Source organism: Hipposideros armiger, unplaced genomic scaffold (genome assembly GCF_001890085.2).
Source record: "Hipposideros armiger isolate ML-2016 unplaced genomic scaffold, ASM189008v1 scaffold_457, whole genome shotgun sequence".
NCBI classification, from domain to species: domain Eukaryota; kingdom Metazoa; phylum Chordata; class Mammalia; order Chiroptera; family Hipposideridae; genus Hipposideros; species Hipposideros armiger.
Window position 1 is genome coordinate 945,723 of NW_017731807.1, and position 17,654 is coordinate 963,376.

General features: G+C 43.6%; 1 protein-coding gene across 5 annotated transcripts in view; it reads right to left on the reverse strand.

The window, feature by feature from the left end:
- Window positions 1-6,398: 6,398 nt before the first annotated feature.
- The window catches only part of NDEL1 (nudE neurodevelopment protein 1 like 1), a 40,603-nt gene continuing 29,347 nt past the window's right edge, over window positions 6,399-17,654 (reverse strand). For 2 of the 5 annotated variants that reach the window (XM_019665962.1, XM_019665960.1), the window contains exons 8-9: window positions 14,008-14,159; window positions 6,410-7,643 (exon numbers count right to left, since the gene is read on the reverse strand). In XM_019665962.1, the coding sequence (XP_019521507.1) occupies window positions 7,550-7,643; window positions 14,008-14,159 (246 nt within the window). In that variant the 3' untranslated portion in view covers window positions 6,410-7,549. Of the gene's footprint in view, window positions 7,644-10,994; window positions 11,030-14,007; window positions 14,160-17,654 lie in introns of all 5 variants that reach the window. The other 3 variants (XM_019665964.1, XM_019665963.1, XM_019665961.1) reach the window with 3 other exon arrangements.

Genomic DNA, 17,654 nt, shown 5'->3' on the forward strand with positions numbered 1-17,654 from the left:
TCTGTCTTCTCACCTTCTGTTCTCGATTTCCCATCTGTGATCTGATTGGAGGTTGGGAGCTACACAGACTTAAAATGCTGACAGCCAGGCCCACTTTTTATGAGGGTGCTGCGCTCCCAGAACTGATTCTCTGGGCAGTCTTGGCTACAATTCTCACTCTCACCAGTGGCCTCTGTAGATGGACGCATTGGGGAGGACAGGGCCGCTGGGGCGCCACACCGATTGTCAGGTAAAGGGAGCAGTTCAGGGCTGCAGAAAAGCCTTTAGGAGGGTTTTGGTCACGAACCAACAAAGCTATTCAATGGATATTAAGAGATCCAAGAAGTTTCAGACTGCATTTTCAGGCAAGGTAGACACTGAAAATGATTTGGGGAGGATTCTGTGGTAAGACCCAAAGGCAGCCTCTCTAGTGAGCCAATTCGGACGGGCTGGAGAGAAAAACGTAGGGGAATGCTGGTTTTTTATTCCATATAAGTCTTAGCTTAAGCTGGTCCTGGTGGTATAAAGTATATGCTCAAGCTTCTTGGCTGTGTTGGGGATGTAAAAAGGGGGCAAAAGTAAGTGCTCCTTTTCTCCTGTGTTACTACTATGGAAGAAAAAAGTGGGTTGCAGTTACCATGTTTCATGTGTGTTTTCACCCTTGCAGTCAGTATCTTAGTCCAGGTTTTTGGAATTCAGAGGCTGGTTTTTCTCCAAAAGTAAGAATACTTCCCACCTGGCTAGTTTAGCTGGTGTTAACATCACTGTTTCCCAGCTACTCAGCCTATCAAGAGAAACACGTAATCTACATGGACTGGTTCCAGTTCCTGATTGCAGAGATGCTAACTAGAAAGAACCTTTCTTTACTAAACAAACCACCACTTTGTAGTCTGAGGAAAAGTAGTTCATAAAGCCTTTGTTGGGCATTTAAAGCGCAAGGAAGACAGTTTATGGGAGCTGGGCTTTGAGTGTGTCCAACTCAAGAGAGGCTGGCCAGCTTCCACCCAGCAAGACTGGTTTCATCATGAGGAATTCAGGCAAGACTTGGGAAAGCCTTATGCTTTGTTGAGATGAAGTTCAAATGAGATGAGACTCAGGAGGATTTAACTCGGAGCTGTCATGTTAACTAAACGCTGGCTGCCTTTGCCACATCATAGGCACCTCTTTTTCTAATGCTTACACTCCAGGGAATTGCTTCAGTAGGGATAACACACCTATTATTCCTAGCCAGGCTGGCTTGAGGGAATACTTCTGAAACCCTGACATCAGAAAGACTAGAGCTCTGTCACATTTCCTTTCTGTCACCAATTTTCCCCATCCCTGGAAACCTTGGCAAAGATGAAGTGTGAGCCGGAAGACCAAATTGTTCTCACAGTCAGTCTGCCCTATGGCTCTAGGTGTGACTGACCCATGACCCCTTCCTGCTGGAAACCAATGTTGCTGGGACACAGATGTGTCTGTGTCAAGACTGGGAAAGAAAAGAGCTCAAAGTTGTCAAACTCTAGGAGGAACCACCACTTCCTTTCCCACCCTCAACCCCCTTTAAAAAAAAAAGCCAAAACAGGCCATAGGTTGGAATCTAGAAAGTGGAGAGGATGGCTCCTTCCCCTAGTTCCAGGCAGGTCTGAGGGAAGCCTGTGGATAAAACCCAAGAGGAGTCCCCATCCACAAAGGCTTCCCAGTCACTCTGGGAGAGACAACATCTGTACCAAATTCTGAGCCTTTGCTAGAATGCTATGTCCTGCGCCAGCTGTCAGGACCAAACAGAGCAGTCCACGTCCTTATGTAGCCTCACGTCATTTGAGAATCTAGCAAATCATGTGAAGTGTCTCACGCTTGTCAGAAATCTAATATGAAACTATCAATAAGGGTATACTGGCATGATGCCAGTTTTCAAAAACAATGTTAGTTGTAATTACAGTACCTAGGTACCATATGCAAAAAGTGGGACGTCCTTCAACCCTTACCAAGACTAGAAATACATGTTTGATTCATTACAGCACTGAGGTCTATTTTTTCAAAGTAGCCCAATAACGGATTCTCTCCCTGCTGACTGGATGTCACGAAACCTCGTTCGAGATGTAAAGTGACATAATCTGACTATTAAATTCAGGGTCTGACAAACATCCAAGCAGAGCACTGCCTCCTTCAAAGTACCGTGGGGCAGAGGTTCTAAGACACCCGTGTTCTCACTTGTATAAACGCATGCATCTCACAATCACCGCCAGTAGGTGGCAGCTGTGATGTGGTTGCCATGGCCTGCCTGCCGGTGAGGGGAATAAATAGAGCCCAGCGTCAGATCACACAGAATGGGTGTCAGCAGCTTAGAAGAAAATTCTGGAACCAACAGAATATGCTTTTCAGAAACGCTGCATCACCAATGCTCACCGTGCCACAGAGGATGACGTTGCTTGGGAAAACAGACAAGGACAACTCAGTCAAAACATGGTTCAGAATGTCAGAATCACAAATGTGAAGTTTTAAGAATCTCACATTTTCCTTCTTGTATATGAATTAATTGTGATGTAATGAAAATCTGGCTAAAGAAATCTAAAAGAGCCCTTTCAATAAATACAACAAGTCTAAATGATGAGCATTTTCATCATTCTAATCAGCACATTTTTCTTAATGGTTCAGAAAATAAAGATGTATCTTCCAATTGCTGGTATTAGAGATTCTGTGAAATACAGTACTCTCCTCACTAGGCTGGTGCTGGGGTGGAGCCTGAGGGAATCTGAATTTTAAAATTCCCCCAAGTGTGACTGAGCTGGTCACCCAGTGGTCAGGGAGCCTTGTGCTACAAATCTCGGAATGTCTCAGCACAGGTCTTCAGGCAAACTTGGGTAATGGAAAAAAAATAAGAAGAAAAAAAAATTTTTTTAAACATGAATTTGGGCAACTTTATAGAAAAAAATTAGAACCCCAAAGTAGTCAATGATTTGTATCTTTTTACTTTCTGATTTTTTTTAATAAAGCTTCAATTAGCATGTTCATCTATTTTGTCCTTTTCCCATCGGTCATTTCCATTCCCATGTCCACACACTTAGGTTTCAGTGGCTCTGTGGTGTCCTATTCAGCTGATTAAGTCATCCTGACTATTCCCCCACTATCAGACACTTATTGCTACTGAGACTGACTTTATTTGTTCTTAATACCACGAATATTAAACCAAAAGTAGAAAGAGAAGAGTTGTGTTGCTTATCACGTTCTTTGATTCAAGGCTTACAAAGAATAGTGGCACCAATAATGTAAAAGTGTACCTATTCCCCTAAATTCTAGGTGACAGTGGGATTTGCTAACTTTTTACCCTAGTTAAAACAAGCACATTTTTTAAACCAAAAAAAAAAGTGTTTCTTAGCTCCAGCTCCATTATCTACTGACAGGAAGCAACAAGGTCTGAGCTAATGCAGACATCACTCATTTGACTGTTTACCCAAGTGTGTGCCAGAAAACCTGTCCAGGCCTGCCAGGCCCAGCACCCGCCGCCCCAGGCCGCCACCTGCAAATCATGATCCAGGCAGGATCTCCGTATTTTAATGGGGCAGCAAATTTGATCCCTGATTACAAACACCCCACAAATAAACAAGTTCAATTTTAGTTCTGTATGCATCATGTTTCCCTTGGTGAAGGCTTCAGAGCTGACAAGAAACCCTAACGTAACTCCCTCCTACGGGTGCAGACATACAGCAGGATACAGCATGACTCCAAATCATAACCCACATGGCACAAACCCACTTGGTCCCCCAACACCAGCCCTATAAGCTTTGTTCTGTTTTCACATCTGCCTCTTCACATGTGCTATCTCATAAAGGAAGTCTGTTAATATTTACTCAAGACTATTGTTTTTCCTTAACATTTAAAAAGGGCTACTGTATCCCTATAGATCGCATTTTTAATAGTCGTAGGACCAGTTTTCAAGTAAGATGCTTTAAGTCATAGGAAGATGATTTACAATACAAAGATGCCTCCTCCCCTGCTCCCATTTTTAGGAAAGAATCAAGTAAATGATCTAAAATTTAAAGGCCAAGCCAGTGTTCTCAATTTGTGTCAACCTTTAGGGCAATCAGAGAAAAACAATCCTTGAAGTACAAGTTGGAATGAGGAAAAAGCTAACCTTAGTATCTTCTAGGGAAACAGCGAAAACAACTGACTGCTTGGACCCATCCCCTTTCTGGCCTTGTCCCCACCGGCAGCCGGCCTGGCTGTTCTCAGTTTTAGCCTGGCAGGATAGATCTGGCTATAGATGCTCTCTGAAGCTGTGGCTCCACCCCAGGACACCTCCCCTTCCCCAGAGGTGCCAGCTTCCATCTTGGCTCTCAGAAGATGTCAATGGCATCCCTGGGACAGCTCCTAAGAGAAGCACAGTCAACACTCGACAAACACAGGACTGAAAGAGAAGGGGCGAATGAGCCATAGTCCTCCTGCTGCAAAAGCTGTGCCGGCCCCACAGCTCATCATTGCCAAGCGTTCAAAATCAGCTCACCTCCTGAGGCACACACGAAGGCCAGCAGGGCCTCAAGTCTGTAAAGGCGGAGAGTACAGCAGAAAAAGCCACCGAGCTCATTTCCAGTCCTGGCTTTTCTATGAACCAGCTGTGTGAGTTCAGGCCGGCCCCTTTCTTTCTGGGTCCCCCTTCCCTTCTGTAACAGGTAAAACCAGCTCATCCTACCTTCAGGTCACCTATACCTAGATCTCACATGCCTCACCTGTGATTCAACATCCCAACTGGCTCGTAACTGAGTCAGTGGCGTACAGTTTCTGAGCACTCTGGGCTCAGAAAGGAAGTGGAGCACTGGCTTCTCATGCAGGAAGATATTTCAGGAGCAAGGGATGGGACTGGGTCATAGTGACATGAAAACATCTGGATACAAGAGGCCTCACCACCTAGAAGATTCGCCCCCTCCATGCAGGGGAGACCACCATGCAGACCCAGCTCAGAGGAGGGATCATTCCTGAAGGTTTCAGTGAGAGCCAGGCTAACCTGGACATTGGGCAGCCCTAGGAAGAAAACCAACTCAGAGGCAGGTGGCTGGTAGGCAGTCTTTAGCTAGATGGGCAAACAGTATGTAAAGTAGCTTTCACGCCAGGTAGCAAACGCTCTACCTGAACAAGTACAAAGAAGCATCTTGAACCAAATAATCCAAACAGAAAGCTGAAAATGAGGCCAAGGGAGCCAACCAACTTCCTCACGAGGCCATATGCCAAAGGCTGCTGCAGCTACAAAAAAAAAAAAAAAAGTGGGGGTCTCCTCCTGAAGGGGCTAGAAATAAGACCAGTAGCATACTTCTGCCCTTTCATGGAACTGGCCCGCTCTCTCCTGAACCCAAAACAATGATGTCCAATGAATGACACGTGGGCCCCTGCCGCCAGGGACTTTTCCCCCTGCCATCATGACTGAAAAACAACTAACAGAACCATCTGAATGAGATGACCCCAGGGGTGTTCAGCTGGAAAGGAACTGAGAAATCACTGGGGAGCCAGGGACAAGGATTCAGGACGCCAGAACTCATCCTTGCTTTAACTGGAGTAGCCCTACTTGTTATGTGTTAGATTTAGGGTTCCTGCATAAACAAAGAGGTCTGATGAATGTTTAAGCCTCTAATCCAGTCTTTCCAGTGATAGTTGGGAAGGAAGCTGGGAGTTGCTGTCCATCAGTAAGAACTTGAAGTTTTCAACTGCTCAGCCAGCACAACTGGGCACAGCAAACACCACTGCAAGCATCTCTCAGTGAGTCAGCTTACGACAAACTCTCTAGGAATAACTACTAGAAGCTATTCCTGCCCATGTATTAACAGACCAAAGAAACTTTTGAAAATGTATACTACTTAAAGTTTATTTACTTAGGTATTTAATTCACTTAAAGTTTTAAAACTATACACTATACTGTTTATGATCTTTGTTATAAGCACTGTTCAGAATCTGATACATTCATACAGACTCTGTTTACATGCTCCTCAAGTCCAATCATTGTGTCTTGCTACCAAACATCTGGCACTTTCTCTCACTTGCCAATGTCAATCTGAGAGACAAGCAGCCCAGACCTGAGAAACCTCTAATCCCAGAATACCAGCACAGGTCATGAAAGGTAGCACAGCTGGAGGACCAGCTCCTGGACCCATCCTGATTACTCTGTGACCTAACAAGCTGCCTCTCTCAAAGTCCCAATCCTTCCAGATTTGCACAAGGGGCCTGGGTCATTCTCAGGCTGCTCCTGGAAATCACAGCTAAGGGAAACCAGCACAGAGAGTCAGCATGAGAACGTCCATCCGGTGCGTTAGACATCTCCCAAGACTGCCTGAACTGTCTGCCCCATCCCACAGCTGCTGCCCACCCACATGTGCTATGTCAGAACAGAACTGACATCTGCATCTCCAGCTCTTCTCACACAGGATGGCAGGAACTCAATAAAGCAAACTTGATACATTTTTTTTGTGAAATTTATTGTTTCCACATTAAAAGATTTTTTTGAAGGGAAGTATTTTCTTTTCCTTTAAACCACATGATGATCCTATACAGCTGCCCAGAGTAGGACACCATCGTAAGTCATTAACATGCCATATGAGTTCTGAATAAATAAAAGCTACAAAGCCCAAGTTATATACAAATATCTTAGGCAATAATGTTTACAAACCTATGTACAATAAAACAAATGTAAACAGTAAATGCAGCATGAGAGTAATCAGAGGATGCACAGGGACAACCACTTATAGTCAGTCTGCCCCCCAGGAGCTGGCACCGGCCAGGCCCTGGAATCAGGCCACTCAACCCTTCCTAACACAAATGGACAGGCCCTCGGAAGACAAAACAAAAAAGCTCTGAAGATGTCATTTAACTGAAGGACCAGAAAGCTGGCAAGGAGCTTGCACAGCCTCCACCCCTAGTCTGAGGCACACGGAGGAGAAGGAGACAACACAGAGGCCCAGCCCCGTGTGGACCCAGGCCCCAGAGGCTCCTGTCATCTGGGGCTCAGACGGGCATTTCGCTGCTCTGGGAGGCAAATCAAGGGAATGCTAACAGCTAACATAAAATCAGAAGGTGCAGAAAATGTTCCCTAATTCAGTGACCTTCCTGACTCTTTGCCAGCAACAGGCCCGAACTGTGTGGGGTGGACTTGGGGGGCACATGATCATGAGCACTGAAGATGCCTGGGTGGGAGCTCAGGAGGGCACACATTGACCTGATTTGGGGGAGAACTTCTAGAAGATTTGCAGTGACCTAAATACAACTAAATCCTATCAGTACAGCAGGGTAGGGGCTATGAGGCAGGTGTGATGAATGGGTACTTCTGCATCCAGTGACCAAGTAATACACGTATCACCTTGTGACCCACAAAAGTGCAATCATGTGAAACCAACGGCACTACGGCGAGAAGAGAAAATAGCCAGTATTGATATCGCGCAGAGTCCTGGGCTGGGCAGGGCCCAGCAGCCACCACGGCATGCAGCCTGCCCTCTGCCAGCCACGGAGAGGCAGACAGAGGGGCACGGGCTGGGCCCAGGCACCGAAGGGTGAGGCGTGGGTGTCCTGGGTGTTGGAGGAGGGCAGGAGGCCCCCCCCGGAGGCTGGGCACTCACACACTGAGAGGCAGCATACCAGGCGCGGACGACGGGCGCGAGGAGCCCAGACCAGGAGGAGGAGGAGCTGGGTCAAAGCCGTTTACTGCCCTGTGGGGTGACCAGGGCAGAGAAGGGGAGGAGAAAAAGAGAGACTGTCATTTAAAATCAATCGACACACAGAAGAAATCAATTTGCTCTCTAAAACTATTCCTCTCCCTGGCCCACAGTGCAATCCTAACGGCCCAAGGGGGGTGGCTGCCTAGAAAGCATCAACTGGTGAGGATTCAGTGGTCCTGGGGTAATGAGACTGTGTGCTCCCTGCTCGGTACCTTCACCACACTGGCCGCTCAGCCACAGCTCAGATTCTTCACCCACAGAGCAGGTCTAAATGTCTGCCAATAGGGAACTGGCTGACGAAATAATGGTACACCCAAACAATGAAACAGCATACAACCATTAAAAACACATTGCACAAAGTCTTTAATAGTACGTAAAAATATTCAGAATGTAATTAATACTAGGTAGAAAAAGATTACCAAATTCTGTATGTTCAATGAAGTAAAGAAAAAAAAGTAAGTAGTATAGATTCTAGATTATAGCCCCTTATACAGATACTTTACTATCTAGGTAGCTAAATCTAGAATGTGCAGGGATACACACATATACGCACACACGCACACGTATATACAATCATATATGTTATAGAAGGAATATTTAACAATAGTCACTTTTCTTCTCTCTGGCTTATGGGTAAATTTTATTTACTATGTTATACTTTGTTTTCCAAATCCCCTCACATACATGACTATCTTATCGAGCGGGGAGCGGGGGAAAGTAGCTTTATTGTTAAGCAAGCAAAGCGGGATGGGCAGGCTGCCATGCAGACTCCTGAGCAGCCAGCCCAACCGGGCGCAAGGACCTAAACCAGGACCCAGCACCGAGGCCAGTGATGCGGAGCACCCCACCCACCTGGCAGTGCAGCCACAAGGAAGCAGTGAAGAAGTGAATGCAAGAACTGGAACCTCTCTCAGGGAGCCACTTCAGCCTTTCCATCCTGAAAACTTCCTGGGAAAATCTGTCCCACTAGCAATTTGGGAGATGCAGCCAACTGCAAGAGGCGACAATGCACCACACCTGGCCACCACTGTCCCCCCAACTCACTCATCAGAGGGGTCCAGGGAGTGTAGTATAGACTCATGGAGAGAGGTTCTCTTATAAAAATGCAGACACACATTCCCCACCAAGATAACCTTTTCATACACTGAAGAGGTGAGTGCAATCCCATAGAGACGCAGGCATGCAGAGAGACTTGACAATGACCCTTGACTACTTTGAAGAAGCAGAGTTAATGTCTGAAGACACTAACCTCAGAGGATAGATTTTGAGTTTGAAATTAAGCTACCCACACACAGGCCAAGAGCTACAGGGGGGCTCTGACACACGTAATTTCTCCCTGCTGTACATTTTCCTACCTCAGTGAAGTACACCCCAGATACTCCCTTTCTTCTGGGGGCTAGGGGAGGTCTGATATTTGAGCCTCATCACATTTGGAAACTTTAAATCATCCCTCCCTATTCTGCCAAGGCTATATGTCTGTGCCCCCTTGGGGGGCAGGCGCCACATCCTGCATGCCACTGCAGCCCTCACATAAGCCCCATCTGTCTTTTGTCTGACTAGTTCCAGAGCCTCAATGCAGCCTGCTTCTAAAACCTTGGGGAGAACTAGGCAGGCCTCACAAACCTCAGCTTTAAACATGTGAACATCACATTCCCAGCCTCCCAGAGCATGGCAGCAGGGCAAGGCAGCTGTACTACATACAGCCCACAAAATTCGGCAGAAAGGGAATACTGTTGGGTGCCAAGAAGAACCTGGCCCCCATTCCACAGGGCGTGCAAAAGCAGCATCCATAAGGTTGGTTCCGCATGTAGGTTTAGGACTGAGACGCAGCATTTTTGAGCTAGATGGATCTTTAAAGAACATCAAGTTCATCTCCATCGTTACATTGCTAAAAAAACTACAGCAGGAGACGGTCCAGCCATTCACCTGGGCTTGCTCATGAGTCCATCAACGGGGAAGCAGGGCCCGTAAACGGCCTCCAGACGCCCAGGTCACTATCCTTCCCCTGTCTCCTCCTGGGCAGGGGACACCTGACAGCCCTCAGGGAGCAGCCACGTTGGTGATCCCAACAGGTCAGCTCTACTGGGAAAATAAGCAGTGCATCCAGAATATAAAGGAAAAACAAGAAACGAAGTAATTTCAACTGCTAGGGTCTCGCCTAGCGCCTCTCTTCTTCAAGATGTGAGAAGTAAAGGACCAGAGGGAGGAGAAAGGTGACCCTAGAGGTAGGATTGTCAGTCTGGTGAGGTCCCTTCAGGGACCTGCAAAGCTGTGCAATGGGAAGAGGTTTCCAAGAGAAGAAACACCTCCATATTCGCTACATTTGGTTTCAGGGAGCAGCTAGAGCTTCAGGGAAATGTCCCAGTGGACAACACAGGACTGGCTGGAGAGAGAATGGCAGGGATGGAGATACAGATCTGGGAATCATCTATATAAAAAAGATTCCAAAAACTATGAAATTTCATGGCCTTACTACCAAAAATCTACTTAAAAAGTCTGAAAAACAGAGAATCCAGCTGAGAAAAGGAACTAAGGTCAGTTGTAAAATGGCAACAGAAGTGAAAGGGGGAAGAACCAAGGCATGTTTACAAGCTAGTGAGGAGGACAATAAATCAAACACAACAGAGATAAAGTATGAACACTAAATCCATCGAAGTGCCAAGGTAGAGTATACCTGAGAGGGCAGTAAAAAAAGGACTAGAGTGGATTAGAGCTAATTCGGGAGACCAGGCAGACACACGCCAGACCCCTGTCTCCCTAAGACGAGTAAATGGAAGCTCAGAGCAGCTACAGCCCTCAGCCCAGGCTCTGCAAAATGAAATGTATCTCCCTGGAAAGTAAGGCAGTTCCTATCTATACACATCCCCATCTACTATTCCAATGTAATTTGGGAAACAAGAGTTAGAGCAGAGGGGAAGAGTCCCCACACAGCAAGGCTCCGTAATCATTAGTGCCTGCTTTGAGAAAATAAGGCACACTGGGTAACAGGGAGAATCCCAGTCCCACAAAGATAGTCAAATGTGGTCCCAGGGCCTGCCAGTGACCCTTGACCTCCCCACCCCCAGACTCCTAACATCATCACTACAGCACTTGACCCTACATCATGATTGCCATCAGGCAGGCCTACTATGCACAACTGCCCCGGGACCGCTACAACTAATTTGTTTTTGTTTTGCACAGCTGAAAACAGTCAAGTAAAACAGGAACTTGAAAGCTCACTCATGGGCGGTAAGTTGGTTAAAGCAGAGTCAGCCCCATGCAGTTAGTAAAACCAGTTAGTTAATATATCTTCCACCACACAGAGAAAGAATGAAAAAGAGCACAGCAAACAAATTCAGTTACCCATGAACAACGTGGGAAATATGACTTTTTCTTGCCTAATAAAAAAAAGGAAAAAACATTAAACAGCAATACAAGTACTATTTACACATTGTGCCCTAAAATTAGACTCTGCCCACCTACCTACACAGTCCAAAAGAAATCAGACTGGCTTACAAAATTAGGGTAAGTGATACACATAAGAAAGTAAATAAAAGCTATGGAGAAAAGGAATGCTTTGGAGAGAGCTCAAGTGACTATATTACACATGAAATTTGTAGCCTTTTAGATGAGTGATATGAAGGGCTATTAGTGGTTGGAGGAAACAGCCAACACCTGATAAGTAGGCCCAGCAAGTCATATCTTAGGAACTAGCAGAAGCGATCACGGACTAGATAAAATCCTGATTCCAAGAAGCCTTCAAATAACCAGAACTTAAAGAATATTTTCAAATCCCACAAAGTAATATATCGTAAGGTATATTGTATTATGTATTAAGGCCTCATTGCATCTGAAGATGTTGAGGGAGGTGGGAGGGCTAGGTGTATACACATACATTCACATACATGCACACCACACAGCTCTTTCCCAAAAACAATGCTCCTAAAGGTCTCTAGGAGTGCTAGGAAAACTACAGCGACAGTGTCACCCACACAGTTTTTAGGAGTAAGAGGTACGGCAGACACATTCTAGAGCCAAAGACTTTTTTAAATGAAGAGTTTTTTCTCATGCTGAAACTATAAGCTACACTTCTAAAAGAACTGGCATTTCCACTCTTAACCTGCCAGATTTAATAATGGAGCTGGGAATTGGGATATCTCCCCCCTCCCTTTTGCAGCTGGTACATGCCATCATGGTTTTTATCTAATCAATAGGTTTGCAGGAGGAAAGGCCACAGGTAAAAAGCCAGGCAGGCCAGAAGGAAGCCAGAATCAAAGCAAAGCAGCAAGAAAGCCAAAACACAGCAAACCCAACAGAAGAGTATCCTCAGGAATATGGCAACTAGACAAATGCAACTCTAGCAAGAGGTTACTATTTGAGTGTGTATATACAATCCATTTATCATATAAACTAAACACTTAAGGAAAGACCAGCCCACAAAAGCATATTTAATTCTTAACAGAAATAGTACTATTAAAAAATTGTACTATTTAAGCCAAAACTAAATACCATCTGTAACTTTCTATTGGGAAGCACAACTAACTCCAGGTTCAGTTCAGGAAATACGGCCTACACCTGGCTCTAGGGTGCTCCTCGGGGACAGGGGTGTCCCTGACAGTGCCCAAGGCCCACTCTTGGTTCCAGGTTACTCTGAGTCCTCTGCATCTAAGACTGGTTTCCCCTCTGGGCTATGACTGCCCTGGTGCTCTGCAATCGGGGTCAAGTGGAAGCCAGTCTCTACGGACGACAGGAGCAGTGAACCTGAACTGACAGTGTTACCCTCCTTCACTGTGACTGTTCTAAGGACTCTCTATGTGCAAAGCCATCTGTCTGACCATCCACTTCTGGTTCATGCCTCCTCTCACGTCATAAGGCACCCAAGGCAAAAAATGTGATTCCAGATACAGGCTAATAACTACTATTGCAGGTAATTACAAGTTGCAGGAAAAAATAATTAGGCACTGTTTCCATTATTCAGGAAGACTACCCACCTAAACTTTCCCTGTATTGTTTGGGGTAAATGGCAACTTTAATGTCAAATACCTATCTATTTATTCCATTTACCATTACAGTATAAAAATGAGCAATCCTCAAGGTTGCCTGAAACTCCTAAACCTGAGGAAAATTAATTTTATACTTACTCCCCCTGAGGAACCCCAATGGTTAGAATAAAGTTCTGATTTACACACTGACATTTTAGAATGTGCTCCTTAATGAAATCCGTATACTTCAAGGTAGAATTCTCTAAAAGGAGAGAAACCAGAACACTCCACTCCACAAGGGTGGACAACAGGAAGCTTTCTGGAGTGCACTGTATACCAAATCGGGTCCTCCATAAATGTGCCATAGTTACTGAGGAAAGCAGAACCTATACAAGAAATTGTGGAAATTTCTAGAGTTGTTATCTGTGCTACTTTCACAGAACAAGAATGAGTAGCCTCTATGACTCAAAGCAGAGACAATGGCAAGGGATCATGGTGCCTCAGTTGCCGTTCCAGTAACAGCCACCTTAGGTAACACTGTCAGCATCCCCAGACCACAGGCCTTAACTAGTTATCTAAATTAAAGCACACCCATACAAGAGTATAACCATGCAATATTTTATTTTTTTAAATTGAGGTAGAACGATACGTACTGACATGAAAAACTATTGGCAATATAAGTCACGATAGGCATATTGCAGGACAATATTTAAGGTATAATCCCACCGACTTTTAAAAGCATACAGAAGATACATAAAAATGATTTACATGCCTGAGATTAACTGTAAGGATGCAAAACTAGTGTGAAAACAAAAAAACTTCCTTTTTCCTTTATATACTTCTGTACCACCTGAAATATTTTTGCATTAAGGATGTATCACTGCTTCAATCTTAAGACAATTTTTTTTAAATTCTCAATTCCCCAAAAACCATCTTCACATTATACAAAACTTGTGTCTCCTAAACTGTATTTGATCCAGTGGTTTTATATTTTTCTAAAATCTTCAGACGGATTTGTTGCAGAGTCTGCATAGATACTTGATTATGATGTTCTCTTCTATTCTCAACAAATATTTGCTAGGAAAGTCTACTAGCCTGTAAGTACCTTGAGTGTAAGGACCATATCACAGGCATCTTTAATCCCCAGAGCCTACCACTGCTGACTTTTAAGAGTCTGCTTCCCAAGACAAAGCTTCAGAGTCCGAGTTCCCCTGGCAACAGGCTCCATGGGGACTAGGAGGCAACAACAAATTTCATGTCCCCTGAGACTTGAATGATGACAGGCTTCAGGTAGGTTTATCAAACTGAGTTTACCTTTTCGAAGCTTGAATAAGCACACTTAATAATATACAACTTTACAACTCAAACAATTATTTAAAATTTCCAAAACTTACCCTTTGTCGAAGAAAGACGTATGCCCTGATCTAGAGAACTTTGTACCGTTGCTATTCATCACCCCACAGTTAACATTCCCTGAAATATAGGATTTTCGCGATGCTTGGTCCTTTGCAAAATTCCTGCAAGCTGCTAACTTGGATTCTAAAGCCTACAAAAGGAAGAAGGAATGATATGGTTGTCAAAACAGTAGCTGCACATAAAAATTTGCATTTCAAACCATTTCTATTTCAAGACTCAAATCTTATTCTTTCAGTTGATAATGGTGGTATAATGGTGGTTACTTTAGCCATAATCAATCACCTTTCTAACAGAAAAAGTAACTGTTTATGCTGACTCCCTTTCTAATGAGCTTAGAATATTTTACTTATTCCTCTCAATATTACTGAGGGATACAGATATAATCCTCACTCACAACTAAGAAAAATGTGGCACAATCAGAGTTGGATCCCAGGTCTTTTGACCCCACCCATTATTTCTTTCTGAGTTGTAGACTGTTAGTTGGCTAATTAGGGTGGGTGTGGCCGTGTGTGGATGTATTTTGGGAGCAAGCACTATAAAGAATGCAAAAAACATCACTTGAGAATGTTTTAAAGCAGCTACTTATTTCCACAGGGCTTCAGTTTAGTTATTTCTACTGCATCGGAATGAATAAGAGAGCATTTACAACATCTCACATGAAGTTAAAAGCTATTCTATCTCTGAGAACACAACGTAAATGTCTAACTGATACCCTTCGTCTATAATTAAATAATTCACGTGAAAATGACACCAGCCCTTTAGCATTTACCTCTAAATTGGGTAACCTTCTTAGCACCTGTCACCATAACACCTGGCCAGTGCCAGGCTCTACAAACAGATGAGGTGAAAAGGAGTTCCTCATCTATTTCCATTACACACACATACCACCAACTCTCCCTTTCCCATAAACACTTTGACCCCTCTCCCCACCAAAAACAGAGACAAAAAAATAGTGCATTCTTATTACCCATGACACTAAGAGATTAGGAATGCATAGATAAATTATCCACAAGTAACAAATTCACTGAGAATACTCCCCCCATAATTTCAATAAGAGCCTTTAAGAAACAGCAACAAGGGCCAGCAGAGTGGCGCGATGGTTAAGAGCTGGCTTGGGATGCCAGAGGGCCCCGGTTCGGATCCCACATATGAGGGCCAGTGACACTGCCCTCTACAGCTAAGATGCTGAACAACAGCTCAACCTGGAGCTGGGCTGCCATGAGTCGCCGGCAACGGCGTAGGCTGCAGCCCCTGTGGCAGTGGGTTGCCATGGGCTACCGTATGTAGCCAGCAGCCAGCGTGAGCGGCCAGCAGCCGCCGTGAGTGGCTGTCCAGAAGCCGGCGACTGATCTGCCTCGCCCGGGAAGATGATGGTGCCAACTTGGGCCAGTGAAGCAACGTCCTCCACAACTAGACTGAAGAACAAAACGACAGCAACTTGTCTGTTCCCCTTCCCCCAATTCCCCAGCACTGTTCCTATCCTCCCAATTCCCCAATAAAAATCTTAAAAAAAAAAAAAAAAAAAAAAGCAACAAAAACAAACTTCTTTCTCCTTTTTTCCTATAACTAAAGTACCTAGTAAATGACCTAGTAAAATAATGACAGAAAGAAGAGAGGTAATGACCTTGTAGGATAAGCTTGAAGTAAGCATTTCAGCAACTTGTTAAATATACACATACACAATAAAAATTGAGAGCCATTAATTTCCTATATTCAAGACACTCACTCATTCATTCAAATATGTGCTGAGCACCTATCACATAGCAGGCACAAGTTGTGTCTGAGACATCAGTGAGACAGGCATCCAAGTACAAGTACTGTTTCTGGCACTCAAGGGAAAAGAGTGGCCTAGAAATCAAGAGTTGGAAGATATCTACACCAGATAGTAGACAAAATCATTGCTGCAAATAAGAAGGTCAGAAAATTAAGGACAGAGCTCTGAATAAAATCAACAATGAAAGGATGGGCAGATGAAGACCCAACAAAATGACAAAGAGGAATGGGTAGGAAGGTGGGAAGCAGACATGACACAGCATCAAAGAAGCAGAGGAAAGAAGGTATTTTAAAAAGAAAAGTCAGTGTTGAATGTTTCAAGTAAAATTAGGACAAAACAGCTTCCACTGGACTTGACAGTGCTCTAAGATCATCAATGAGCAATTTTAGTGAAGTGAGCAGAGACCAGAGCCCAGACCAGGATGTCTGGGGAGTGTGCATGCAGTCAAAAATGCCAACAATAAATGCAGGCATGCTTTCAAAAAGCTTGACTGTGAAGAGAAGAAAGAAATAGAATGATGGCCTAAAGAGAAATTTAGGGTAAAAGGAAAGAATAGCTGCTTTTATTTTTGCTTTATAAGATTAAAAAGTGTGTATGTAATGTGTAATACATAAATATTACACATAAATATTAACATAAGAGAATAAAAGGCTGCAGAAGATACAGGAGACAAGAAGATGAGAAGGCTGGAAGGAATGGGATCCAAAGCACAGAGGAACAAAATTAGCCATGGCAGGAATATGACACTTCTACCACTGAAATAAAAAGGAAGAATGGCTACAAACAGAGATAGTAATAGGAAAGTAATAACACAAGGTAAGGAAAAAACACGAAATTTTAAATCAGCTGGCCTTGATTTCTCAGTGGAAGGAGACGCAAGAGTGAGGATGAGGCTTCCAAGTAGTTCAAGTCAGTGGACAAGGTAGTACAGTTAGTAGAAAATGAAATATTCATAAAAGCATGCAGGAGTGGCAGACACCAGCAGACCAAAAGTTTTGATGACATCTTGTAAGTCGGACTGTCAGCTAAATAGGTAAACCATGTAAGGACTCCAACTTCAACTTTCATGCACCATTTCTGAATAAATTATGTAACAAACAAGAACAAAGAAAGACGGCAAGTTGGGGTACAGGAATGGGCAAAACTAATCCAAGAGTGTTATAATGAAGAGAAATTCAAGGGTGACAGTGGCACAGCAGCCTCAGAAGCACATCAGAGCTTTCAGCAAAGACAATAAATAAGAAGCTGGAAGATATGAGACATTACAAAGAAAGAGTGGATTTCTTCTATCCACAAGAAAAAAGGGTAATTAGAAACGCCAGAAAAGAACAAAGAGACATGCAAGTCAACTCTGACACAAATATGAAAAAACCTGATATAATTTTGAGTAAACAGTAAAGAACAAAATCCTTCAACCATCTGTTGAACAGCACAAATAAAATGACCCTAGAGGCCAGCCTCTCCTCTATAATTATGCAGTAATATATACATAAGTATAATATTATAGATGCTATTGACTAATTTTCAATTTTCAGAACCAAGCAATGGAGAGTTCAAGAAGGGACAGAGAGAGACACACACAATAAAGAATTAAGATATAATCTAATACATTCAGAAATTTTGTATTTTAAATTACAGCATGAACTAACAAGAACAAAAAATAAAAAATTGGGAAGATATAAGTTAAATTCTTCATCTTTTTGCTTAAAGTTGATAAGTCAAGATACAGAAAAACACATTATTTCAAGGTATAAAAAATAAACATCATAACTATTATTACAAATAGGATAAAAAATGGTTATCTTAAGAGTGAAGAAAAATTAGGTACTGCATGAATAACTTGTGCACATT